At 34.5% G+C, this 13,219-nt stretch overlaps 1 protein-coding gene across 7 annotated transcripts in view; it reads right to left on the reverse strand.

Moving 5' to 3' along the window:
- The window catches only part of CDIN1 (CDAN1 interacting nuclease 1), a 114,249-nt gene that overhangs the window by 87,827 nt on the left and 13,203 nt on the right, over positions 1 to 13,219 (reverse strand). For 6 of the 7 annotated variants that reach the window (XM_042813799.1, XM_042813797.1, XM_042813801.1 and 3 more), the window contains exons 2-4: positions 5,564 to 5,609; positions 4,650 to 4,714; positions 1,651 to 1,711 (exon numbers count right to left, since the gene is read on the reverse strand). In XM_042813799.1, the coding sequence (XP_042669733.1) occupies positions 1,651 to 1,711; positions 4,650 to 4,714; positions 5,564 to 5,609 (172 nt within the window). Of the gene's footprint in view, positions 1 to 1,650; positions 1,712 to 4,649; positions 4,721 to 5,563; positions 5,610 to 13,219 lie in introns of those variants that run through there. The other variant, XM_042813803.1, reaches the window with a different exon arrangement.

Here is a 13,219-nt window from a genome sequence, read left to right on the forward strand (position 1 = left end):
TAACAGAGCTGCTACACACTGTAATGCACCTATGTAACATTTTTCTCATCAATTTTTACAGTTTCCACTGATTAAATATATATTGACTCATAAAGTATTACCGTTACATCAATTGTCAGCAGACGCAAGAGTATGTCATTTAAATATTAACTATCATATAAAAATGGCAGCATGATTGTTTGGAAGCAGTAATCTGGTGCTGGTTATTGCCACATTTCACTAACACATTAGGCAGCAGTCACAAAATACATTGCGTTTCTTACATACCTGCTACCATGAAATCAGAAGCAGATAAGTTCTTTGTACATCTCCCTTTCCTCTTAGATCTAATTTTTATTTATTTCTAAACTGAAGAAAACTTTGATCTGTATTGCAAAGGCATATTAGTGTAATATAAACAAAGATACGCTCTCTAGAGTCAGAAATGATATGCATAATCTCTAAATCAATGGAAAAAATATACAATGAACCAGTAACATAGATTACTTTGTGCCTGAAATATTTTGAAGACAGTTCTCATATAATATAGGTGCAGTATATCATGAAACAAGTTGTTTACTTAAATTCTTAATAAGGTCATACTTTATATTCTGAAAACAGAATGTAGTTTGAGACCTGTTTCTTCCAGAAATAGTTAAAAAAATGAAAGAAAAAGCTACACATTACTACTGATGTGAAATAAATCCTTTATTCTTTGCTAATAGTATGATCAGGACATGTGGACACTTCAAAGACCATTAATATCTTCTAGTAATTGATAGCTCATTTGCTAGCTTCAGCAATGTACGTGAGAGAGAAACCATTCTTTCTTACTAATGTAATATGTAGAAGTTGCTGCTATTGCAACACAATGTTCATACAACATCAGTTTTAATGCAAGCACTCATTTTCCATCTCCTAACACCTATTGAAATGCAATTTCAATAGATCTTTAATCGTAAAGGGTAGGTGAGTCGATCGATTTTTTTTATCTAGGAGGCTCACCACCACTCTTCCAAACTTTTTATGTATTCTTCAAGGTAGTGCTTTAGAGAATATATTTGAATGCCTTGATTCTCCAGATTCGTATTTTACTTAATAAACAGTATCAATAAATTTGTCTGATTTTTAATAGCAACCGTTTGAAACTTTTCACAGACCAGGTTTTCTAGGAAACAGCTATACCAAAGAATTTATTCTGCTTAATTGTCTTCTATTAAGCAGTTTTCATTAGTCATCCTCTAATCTGTATGAACAGAATTAAAAGGTGTCAGGAAAATAAACTGTTTTAACCATTTGTATTAAAACAAAAATATTAGTTTTGTTATTTAAAAGTTGTTAACAGATGCGACTTCACTTAATCAGTATAGGAACTTTCAGTAAAATTGTGCTTAAAAGATCTATGCACAGTCTGAAATTTCCAGCAAGACAAAAATCCAGCTTCTTACAATTCTTGAAGTTAGGAGACTAATTACATTAACTGATTTATTAATAAATGAGGCTTTTTGTCTAATTGTTATAAGTACTAACAGACTGGGGAACAATTTTAAATGTCTAATGTGCCTGGCAACCATTTATTTTACGTTAATTACATTTATCAGTAATGTCACTATAGATATGCCCCTTAGGTTCTACATTTGGAAAATCAAAGAAAAAAGTGAAGATTATTACCTCATTGGCCAGTTCCAGTAAAACAGGGGCAGTGGCATTTTTCATCACCCCATTCAGGTACCTAGACAAGACAAAGGTAATTCCTGTACAGCCCAGCACAGCATATTTCATGAGAAGCGTTCTAATAAATAAGTAGTTTAAACAACCACAAACTCCCCAGCCATGCTTCCTATTCATTTGCAATATACAACAATCTGATTTAAGTTACTGGTAAAAAAAAAAAAAAAAACAGACAACAAATCAAGACAATGGTCTTTCAAAAAGATTCAAAAAGCCATATAAACAAATTATACTTCTATTATTTAAAGATGCAGAACAAAAATCTCTATTATTCACTGAAAAGATTTTGAGTTCCATTTGATCTTCAGCTACATAGTGCAAATCACTGTACATCTTATTTAACTTGTTACTATGCACAAAAAGTACATTCAGAAGTTTAATTGCAGATTTTATCAACAAAGGTAATGGTAATAGTTTAAATACTAAAGACTAACTTCAGTGAAATCAGAGTATAAAAGTGAACTTAATATTGTGAAGAATATTAAAAGAAATATTAAAAGAAAAATTTAGGATCTATTATTTTCAGGAGTTGATGGAATGAAGAATACTTTTGGAAGCCACTCTGCTTTGCAACAATCTGGTACAGAACAACATCTGAACCTGCTCATTTATCCTATCTTTATTTATAGAGCAAATTATAAGAAGGCCACAGCCTTTCTAGTTCTGTTATTATCTATTCATCAGAAGCCCTTCTTCTGCTCATTAGCTACAGATATTAGTATCATTTTACCTTTTTGTGAAATGCATTTAACATCTTTATATGTAACTCTTCACAGAGGATAATGGCTTTTTGTTTGCAAGTTATTCTGAGGCTTAATGAATAAAGGAACTGATAAAAGCTTATTGCTGTAACCTATTTCAATTCTATGTAAAAACACAAAATAAGATGTCTCATGTAAATCTGAACTCTTGAAAATTTATAATGGTGGGGGAAAAAAAAGACAGTTAAAGAACAACATACTTAACCAAGAAGATTTGCTTGAGACTGATGTTCGAAAACATGCACCCAGATGATCAAACATCACAGCTACAGCTGACATTGGAGTGCTACTGGCAATTCCATTATGGACTAACAGATTTCACTTGTTGATGGCAATACTGTCCTAAAAAGCTTGCTGATCCTTCTTATAACTTCGCTTTCTGTTGGTCCAAATTGAAGCCTATACCAGTTTCAGCCAAACAGTAGGAACTATTCCACAAAACCACACTTATGCTTTCTCCCAACAACGACCACTGGAAATGACTACATTCAAAATTGTGTTGTTTCAGATAGAGGAATGCACAAATATTTGTTTGTATGTAGGAGAAGCGTATCACACAGAATGTATAGTTGTAAGATGGATGCTACAAAAGAGTAGTCAACATGTTTGCCATGTTTACACTTGCAGCATTTCAAACTGCCTTCTGACTCAAGCAGTCTGCCCCTGTAGACTACAAGACATTACACCGTAAATCAAAAATGGGATTGAGATGAGTTTCCTATATAATAACCAGAACATACCTAATTTTAAAATATGTGCATTTTGTCCAACCATGTTAAAAGTTTGCAATACACACAATATCCAGTAATAGCATAGCTACCACATAGCTTCATACATAATGCATTAGTTATGTACTGCCACATACCTCAGAGTACAGAAGGGGACAGAACACCAAGTATTCCTACCTGATGTTAGCCAAACTTAGTTACACCTATAACCTCACTGGTACCAACAACATTGCTACTTTGCAAAAACCAAAATCTGATTCAGCATGTCAGGTTCAATGTAACGGGACTAGTAATATTATAATCATAAAAAGAGTTTAAATTATTTGCATGTGTTCTAAGAAAAGAATTATTACAGTTACAATTAACATAGGACACTTCATTAAAATTATACTAGTTAAAAGTAATTAAACTAAGTATTTCATATATATATGGTTATTAAAATGACAAAATTTAAAGCCAATATTCTTCCTAAACAAACATCAACACTGGGAGAAGCGCGATGTGATCCAGTACAAATTTTTACAAAACTATATAGCTACTTGAAAAAGAAAATCAAGCCCTCCAAAGAGTACAATTCACACAAGGCTTTCTGATATAATCAGGTTGTGCTTAGGTTTAAACATGTGATTCTGCAGAAGCGCAGTGTACTTAATTGTTTACAAATGGAAGCTTTTTGTTTATTTTCCTGGTTCATACAGATTAACATTAAGCATGGATATCAGACATCTATAATCACAAGTATGAACTTGCTTGCCATGTAAGCTCTTCAGATATGTCAGTCTACAAAGTATTCTTTAATTGCACATTTTTACCAGTTATCATTATGCCCCAATTATGTCATTGTGACATTTAAAATAAAGTGTATAGAGGTAACAGACAAACTATAAGATGTCGCAAACATTTTATTAGCTTAAGACACAAATAATTACAGAATATCGTAAAATGACATTCTCCCTTAAAAGCTATTTCTGACACTTCTGTTGATAAAACAGGAGTGATCTAAAAATTAAAGCTGGCAATACAGAAATTTAGTATGTAACTTTTGCAATGTAAAACAGCTGTTTTTTTAAAAAGTACAAGCAGCTGCAACAGAAGAAGCTCACTAGCTGTAAGGAATTTATCATTAATATTAGTCTTGACACGGAAATTACATAATTACTAACTATAGGCAGTATATAATGAATGCTTTCATATGCACTGTAAAAAATAATATTTGCTTATCTGGATTAAAAGCCAAGGAAGTTAAACACCTCTTGATCAGACTGACCAAAGCCTGAAATATTCTGTATATACACTGATAAACACATTTATGTGAACATTCTGTAACATTTATCCCAAATTGTTAATTTATATTTATAGAAAATCATCTTCATAAGCTAATGAGCTAATTTACTTATAATTACGATAAAATTTAGTGATGATACTCTTAACTAGGGTAAGGAGGTCATACCTTTGGTAGTAAGATTCAACTGCTTCTGCAGTATGATGCTTGGCATGTGTTCTTTTTATTTGTTTCTTGAAAAACAAAAGAAAAACAGTCTTACAAATGTGCCATATATCAAAGCACAAAAATCATAAATGTTCAAACAGATGCCTAGGCTACACTTTGTTATACAAACTGAACTATGTTTTGAGATTCTATATAGAAATGATGTTCAATTGAAATGAATGTCTTCATAGTGTACTGCAATGTACCATATATGTAAAAGCCAGTAAGGTCACAATAATTGAATCTAAATAAGTTTACTGAAGGCTGCAGAGGGCAAAGTAAAACTTGTTCTGTCTTTCAATCTTTGTATTAATTTTCCCTCAATTCAATTCCATCTAAGTCTGGTGTACGCTAGTTTTACAATTCAATTGGCATTTTTAACCAGGAAGAACATTGCTTAAAAACAACTTATTTGAAAAACTACAAAAAGTAATTCCACAGAGACTTGCCACTTGACTGACACCTGTCATCTCATGATAAATGACTCCATTTTCTGCCTCTCTTGCCTTCTGCCACTCCGGCAATGGTCATTTATCATCATCTCTGTCAGCAATGGAAAGCAGCACTGACAGTGCAAGTCAGCAAACATTTAGCACATGGAACCACGCAACACAGGGAAATTATTATTGTCAGAATAATAATGGTTTAGCATAATTTATTACAGGTCCACCAAATAAGCAAAGGCTAGATGTTATTAGACAGATGGATGGGTAGGCTTGGCAGCCATCCACTGAGACTCAGGCGGTGCTTGATGTGGAAAAGGGAACATCCTCCAAACCAATCAGAAAGCTGGCAGTTCAATTACAAAGAAATAAAGGGACATTCATCATTCAATTAGGCACCTGTCAACCCTCACAAAGGAGAAAACTTCTAACCTGGTACTCCTGGGAGAAGATGCTCAGCAGAGTGGACTGCGATTGACTGGAACAAATAAAAGAAGGACAAAGTTAATTACTGGAGTGCACTGCAAAGAAACAAAAGAGAAGGGAGCTTCAAAGGTAGGCCTGCTGCCCTGTAATCTAACAGAACATGAAAACAAGTGTGGAAAAGTTGTTCCAGATGAACACCTCAGACAAAGGCTTCCTGCTGCTAGGTCAAGGAGAGAGCATACGAGGGAGGGGAGGAAAATATAGCAAGAGTTTCAAAGCAAACTAGCATATTGTTTAGGTGATTCTTTTTCAGCCTCAAACCTACAAAGCCCTATCAGTAGCAGGTACTGGAGTTAAAAGGGAAAAGACAAAGAAAAACAAAGCAAAATTTCCTTTAATAATTGATGGACTTAAATTCCATCAGAAGTTGGGAACATACCGCTTGTTCATTGGCAACATATTGAAATTCATTTTGTTAGCAGCAAGGGAAACTCTTCAGTAGCTGTCTCATATTCAGGTTAAAAACTTCCCTCTCTGTCAGAAGTAGCATATGGGACCACTGGAACATTCCCACTGAAACTGATGTGCTTTGAAAACAGAAACTTTCACAGCAGGAAGCAGAGATTCCCTGGAGTCGGTCATTTCCAAAAGCTGCCATAAGCTTCATTCATCTAAGGCTCCCCTCAATGTCAAACACCTGGCAGTGAAGCAACCTGGAAAGCATTCTTCTCAAGTGGGAATTTTTCTCTCTGAATTCTTAACGTTTAGAAATGGGACAAGATTTCTTTTCCCCCCCAAAAAGCAATCACTACCATGCCACTACTGTTTTCAATTGTCCTCTGTGGATATATTTACCTCATCATATCCTGAATACAATTAATTACTTCTGATATATTTTCCTACTACATGCAACTTGAACAAATTATAGTCTCAATAAATCGAGTTTTATGGTACAGCAAAGCACTATGAATAATTAACATTTTCCCTTTCATGAGCTTAACTACTAAGGCACAACATAGGTAGTTCAAATATTCAGCAGTGCCTAAAGTCTTCTTCTTCTGACAGATTTCCAGCATGGCGATTTAATACCTGCATTACATCATATTTACATTAAATGTAAATATTCTCTCCACACTTAAATGGCCTTTCTTCTTGTAATATTCACATCTCAGAGATATTAACTTAGGATAAGCAAGTCTTATGCCCACTTTGAAAAGACAAAACTGAAGAATAGAATGACTGAATGGTTTGTTCAAGTTGAAACAGAAGGTATGTCTATGTAGCACAGTATAAAGTTACCTCTAAATAAGCCAGCTGAAGCATTAGGTGCAAAGTAACTAAGCTAGACTGTGTTCAGTGCTATGCAATGAGCTTATCAGTTTGAGTTATCTGTTTCTCATGTTTCCCGCATCTTTGCCATAACACCTAGTTTGGGCTTGTCTGTCCAGCGCATGTGCATCTGTGTGACAGCCGTAAGCTGAGCCTTCTTCTCTGACATTTTATACATGATAAATGGAATATTAATTGTCTGAATATTGAAACTAGAAAAATGGTAATAATATCTATTACTATCTATTATATACTAAACTATCTATTATATGTATTTGTTTTTCTGTGATCCATTAATTTCATAAATGACAATACAGTCAAGATCTTAAATATTCTTAAATATATATCATTCAACACAGTGGCCAAGAGATATTCAACACAATGCATCCCCAAAAGGTGTATTATCCAATTATGGCAATCTTCAATGTGTAGATGTGGCCTTAAAAGCTGAACAAAGGAAAGAAATTAAGATTATATACTTAAGCAGACTACATACATATACATAGCTATGCTTCTTCAAGTTGATTTATTTGGAAAACAAAACAAAACAAAACAAACAACCCTGCAGGCTATAAATGAGCCAGATACATATGGCCCCGTAATGGCTCTCCATGTAACTATTATTATCTGGCAGATTTACATGGTCATAACAGTAGAACTGAATGTAGAGAAAAGATTCAGAAATTAAATAACAGAACACAAAACAGGACAACATTTACCTGGGTTTGACTTCTCTCCAACTAGTACACACATTTTTGTATTTTAAAACCATTCCCAGTAACATTACTATGCTTACTGCACAGTTATCCAACCATACTCAGTGACGTATCAAAAAGATTTAAGACCATTATATCCATTATCTCTCTGTTCTCCCATTTTACTCTTATTCATTCTATTTTGTTCCTTTGCTGTCCTTGATTTCATCTTTCTACTTCATTTTAGTCTGACAAGCTTCTCCAATGCTTCAACTGTTCCGATCATTTAGGACTCACCCCAAATACTAAATAAATGAAGAAATAAAAATCAGGCAAGAACCTAACAAGGTCGATATATACTGGATTGCAGTACAAAAATATTGTGACTGCAGCAGAAAATTACTTCAACAGAATCATTCCAAGAATTTCAAGCCTTACCCTCCTCCCCAAGAGAAGTAGATTTATATTTTCACATGGCTTCTTCTCTGTTTCTTCTAATTAACATAGGCCCCCCTGTTAAACATCAAAACCACTTATCTGCCACTCTATGGTTGCTTTTTTTTGGCCTCTATTGTATTGCTACTGGCAAAATTACATGAATAGCCAGCAAAATGAAAGCTGCCCGGCAAAATGAAGCAGCTCCTTCAAACATCGCTGGAACATCTATTGCAAGATGCTACTGACAGCAAACTAAAACATCACGGTTTTGAAAAGTGGTTAAAAAGACAGTACAGTGTACTTGGAGAGGGAACAGAGTCATGAGCATGCATCTGCATTGCAAGACAGCACAAAAAGAATGCAGCTGCTGATGGTAACAGTTCAGGATACTGCCATGCAACTTATTACCGGAGGTATCTTATCAGTGTATACAAACACATGAAGGGAAGGTATAAAGAAAACAGAGATAGGTACTTCACAGCATTGCCCAGTGAAACGGGCGCAAATTGAAACACTGGAGGTTTTGTCTCAATGTCAGAAAATTGTGCAAGAGCGACTGAGCACTGGTACATGCTGCCCAGAGAGGCTGTGGAATCTCTTCCTTGGAGATCATCAAAAGTTGCTTGGGGATGGGCCTGGTCCTGCTCAGGGTGTTCCTGCTTGTACTATCATCCCTGGAGAGTACATCAGCATGATCTATTTGCAGGCCTGCAGTGAGTATAAAGTACTTACAGACAGATCAGCACTTCATAATTACAGCTGATGTGAAACTATGGCCAAGAAGGAGGCAGTAAGGACTAAAAGATTTTAATTGGAATGTCTTGCCTTCCTCTTTTCAGCAAAACATGCTCCTATATCTAGCCAAGATTTTGGGTACTGTCCAACTTAGTATTTCCCACGTAATAGAGCCACACCTGAAGAGAATCCAAACACGACAACTTCTATAATTATTATAAAAGCTCTGAAAGTAATGCCTCCTATTTTACTATGTTGACCCACAATGTCAGAAGCCAAGTTCTGATCTTGTTTGACATCTTCATCAATGACCTGGATGAAAGGATGGAATGCACCTTAGCAAATTTGCTGATGATATGAAGTTGGGAGGAATGGATGTCACACCAGAAGGCTGTGCTGCAATTCAATAAGACCCAGACAAGCTGAGCTGGATGGAAAAGAACCTTATGGAGTTCAACAAGGGCAAGTGCAGAGTTCTACATCTGAGGAGGAATAACTGCAGGTATCAATACAGGTGAGAGGCTGACCTGCTGGAGAGGAACTCTGCAGAGAAGGATCTGGTTGTCCTGGTGGAAAACAGGGTGACTATCAGCAAGCCTCCTTGTGGCCAAGAAGGCCAGTGGTATCATTTAGGGATAAGGTAAACTTTCCACTTCACTTTCTGAGATTTATGGAAATGTAAAATCTTAGATATAAATACAAGCTTCTACTTGTTTCATATCTTCATTTTAAAATGCAATTCTTTTCCCTCAACTTTCTCTCCACGTTTTTTGCCCCAAATAGAAAGAACAAAAATGCTGTTTTACTTTTCATACATTTTACTATGGAATAAAGGAAGAGTGATCAGTAAAAACAAACAAACAAACAAACAAACAAAAAAAAAACACAACAAAAAACAAGAGTAAATATGAACTACAAAGAACACTGGGTCAGTGCTACCCTTTCACAAAATGGAACTCTTCACCTCATGAAGATGATAAACATGATGGTTAAAAGACTGTGCAAGGGGATTTGCATTTCCAAAATTCAGAAGCTGTTATGGGTGAAATCCCAAAGTAGCACTGTCAAAGCTTATCTTGGAAGTATATCCAACAACGAATTGTAGGTTTTATAGGAATTAAGGTACAGTGGAAATTGTCTTTTTTATTCCACATTCTCTAGTATGAGAGTATTGTGCTTGTTACATCTCTTCGTGAGATGTTATTTCTGTGAAGCAGGTATCTTTTAATATTAGAACTTTCCTGCTACTCCAGTACTTTGGGAACCACAAAACCATTACAGTTTGTTGTTGGTGAAATACTCTCATTACAAATGTACTAATGCTATAAAATTACAATAAACATATAGATAAAAAGAAGTACCTGTGAAAGGGGTGATGTTCATTTCAGCCTTAAAGATATCAATTTAAAAACAAGACAAGATTAAAGCTCACTTGCAGAGCTATAGCACTAATCAGTTTTGAAATTCAGCAACATCCAGTTCATTAAACTATAGAACAACTCAAGTCAAAAGATGTGAATATGAATCACTTACTAAAAAGTGTCTTAGCGTCAAAGTCGATTTTGTACCTTTGTTAGATTTAAAAGTAAAAGTTGAAAATAAGGATTCTGAGCCTTAAGACTTCCTGCATTGCAAGTTCACCCTATGCAATAATAATAAAATAGGTTAAATGCAGGCATATACATATAGCTTTGCTGCCTATAGACAGGGTTATGAGAATAACTATGACAAAGCTTTGAGAAGGCTACTTGAGAAGAGTCATCACTTCTATGACCTTGACATTGGTTGGTCTCACAACTTCTATGCAATTTAGTGATGTGCAAGAACAGATGATGGTGCAATACATAGAAATGGCAGCATTTAAAATTCATAGTAGCATAAGGCCATTACTTTTCCCACTGGGCCACTTGAACTTTAATAATGTCTGACCTAGTTGGCCAATAAGTTCTAGCAGCAGACAGAGGAAAATTGCTAGTATTAGATACTGTTTGAATGATTTTTCATTTAGAAAGACTTAGAAGTTCCTTTAAGAACAGGGCACCAATTCCTCCTGTAGACACCTCATTTTTTGGTGTCTGCTGTAATGGCCAATATATTTTAAAACAACTGCAGACAACACACAATTTGTATCAGATGTGAAAAAAATAAAATGCAGAGGTAAACACAAATTATCAACACAGCCAATGATCATCTCCTTTCATCAATACAAAAACTAGCTTTTGGCAGTAGTAATGGAAGCGTAGCTCAAAATAAGCAATATTCTAATTCCTAGAAAGTATTTCTGATCCAGTCCCTGAAAAGTCAAAAGTGAAGTTAGAAGGAAGTTGCTGTTTCCCCATTACTTCAATTTGATGATGAGAAGAACAGCAGGACATTTTCAGAGTGGATAAACACCAGTAGATTTTATGGTTAGAGATGGAACTCTGACAATACAGGAATAGAACAGTGTTATTTCTACCTGAAAAGAAACTACCTCTTGGTCTTATCTTAGTAAGCAAGCAGATAATAATTTCCCTGAAATACTATTATTTTTTTTTCTTCCAGAATTACAAACAGCTATTCCATGTTTGAAACCTACCAAAATGCCAAAACCACAAAAAGACCCCTGTAAGCAAATACAAACAATATTCACAATACAAACTTTAAAAGTACTATGTCAATGCTAAAAATGAAAATAAAATTTAGTCAAATATTAAAAAAATATTCTTACATAGGCCTTGAATAACTTTCAAACCTTTTCAACTTACGCATACCAGAACCTTTTTGGAATCCTTTGATCATATCATCAGGGGATTCATTGACAAAAGAAACTGATAGGAGTCAAACAGAGTTTGTCTCTCACCATCAGCCTGATAATCTTAGTACATGTTCTTCCAATTTCATTCTCCTGCCATTCTCTAAAATTCTCCTTTTAAGTTTACAAATAAAAAACTATTTTTATTAGTAAATGGCAATTTTAAGCTAATTAGACTGTTCATTTTGTTAAAAATTAGCCTGTATGTAAAATGCATATCTGTGCCAATTTGAAACTAAACAAGTCCCCAAACACCCTTAAGCAACTTGCTCCTAAAAATATATAATCAAATTTAGAAAACTATAAATTATATTTAAATTTATTATTTACAAGCAATTAATTACGAAGACAGCCAGGTGGCTTTCATTACATAAATTACTGTTAATGACACTTGCCTCATGCTGCTACTGTATTTAGCATTTGCATGCATCACATGTCAGGCACACACACTGTTGCACAGCTATCTCCAAGGCAGAACTGAACACCCTAAGTAAAAAAAATCTTCCAGTAAACCAAAACAAAATGGTTAATCCCCTAAACAAGTGAGGATCGTATTGCAGATATAATTTAAAGGATTTCACCTGTATCAAGTATGGATTGTATAGAAATATAATTTAAATTCCAGTTTGAGTAATAATACTGATTTAAGGCAAGAAATAAACCTATTTACAGCTAGTCCTTGAGTTTTCAGGCTTAAACTCTACACACTCTATTAAAGTTTATAATTTAAAAATTACTTGTAATAATAATAAAACAGAGAATAATTGTTGTTACTCTACCTAGCTGACAGCATACTATTTTGTGTTATACATGCATATATTTACAAAATCTACTTCAGTCTTTCCAAAATCGAAGTCTTACACTTTACTGTACAGTTGACTGCACTTCTCAGGTATAGCTTACTAGAAGGAATAGCTTTCATAGAGGGAAAAAAATAATTTTAACATTGGAGGTATGGCAGAACGCACTAAGAAGGAAATCCAGCCATTCCTTTTTACAAGTGGTCTTCCAGAATTTTTTTTAAACTTCCTATGAACGCACTCACTGGCAGGCGACAGGAGAAAGTTTGAGTGAGGTGATCATAATTTCATATTACTCTACACTAAAACTTCTTTAGCCTTGTTTTCCACTTCTAGCAATAGAAGTTTCCCTTCTCTTCATCCACTTTCTTGAGGATTTAAATTTTTGTTTTCTTTGTACTGCTCTGAAAATGGCCACAATTACCAACCTTTGTTTCCTGTATTGTTGCAGTAAAGATTGTGAGAAGTCTGATTCCATTCCCTAGCTAAACAGTCTGATGTAAACAGTCAATAGGTTCACCGCATAGCACCTTCATTAAGCACCAAAATTTAACCAGCCTCAGTAAAATAGATTTAGACGTTCCAGTAAATAAATAATGTGAAAAATAACAAAGAAGGAAAACTAGTTCAACATCAAACATTTGCTCTATGTTAAAATAAACTGAATATGACCTCAATATGCATCAAGTCATATGGCATGAACTTATTGACAATTCTTAAATTTCTGGATTGTCAAAAACATAATAAAAATATAAAGCACATAAATACTAATAGACTAGACTTGGCAAAAAAAAAAGAAAAAGAGGAAGAAAAAAGTAATTGAGAAGAGCGTAAATAAACTTCACTAGAATTCAGAGGAATCTGACAACAT

This window comes from Centrocercus urophasianus, unplaced genomic scaffold (assembly GCF_019232065.1).
Source record: "Centrocercus urophasianus isolate 14NV4802_14NV808 unplaced genomic scaffold, USGS_Curo_1.0 seq_14, whole genome shotgun sequence".
Lineage (NCBI taxonomy): Eukaryota > Metazoa > Chordata > Aves > Galliformes > Phasianidae > Centrocercus > Centrocercus urophasianus.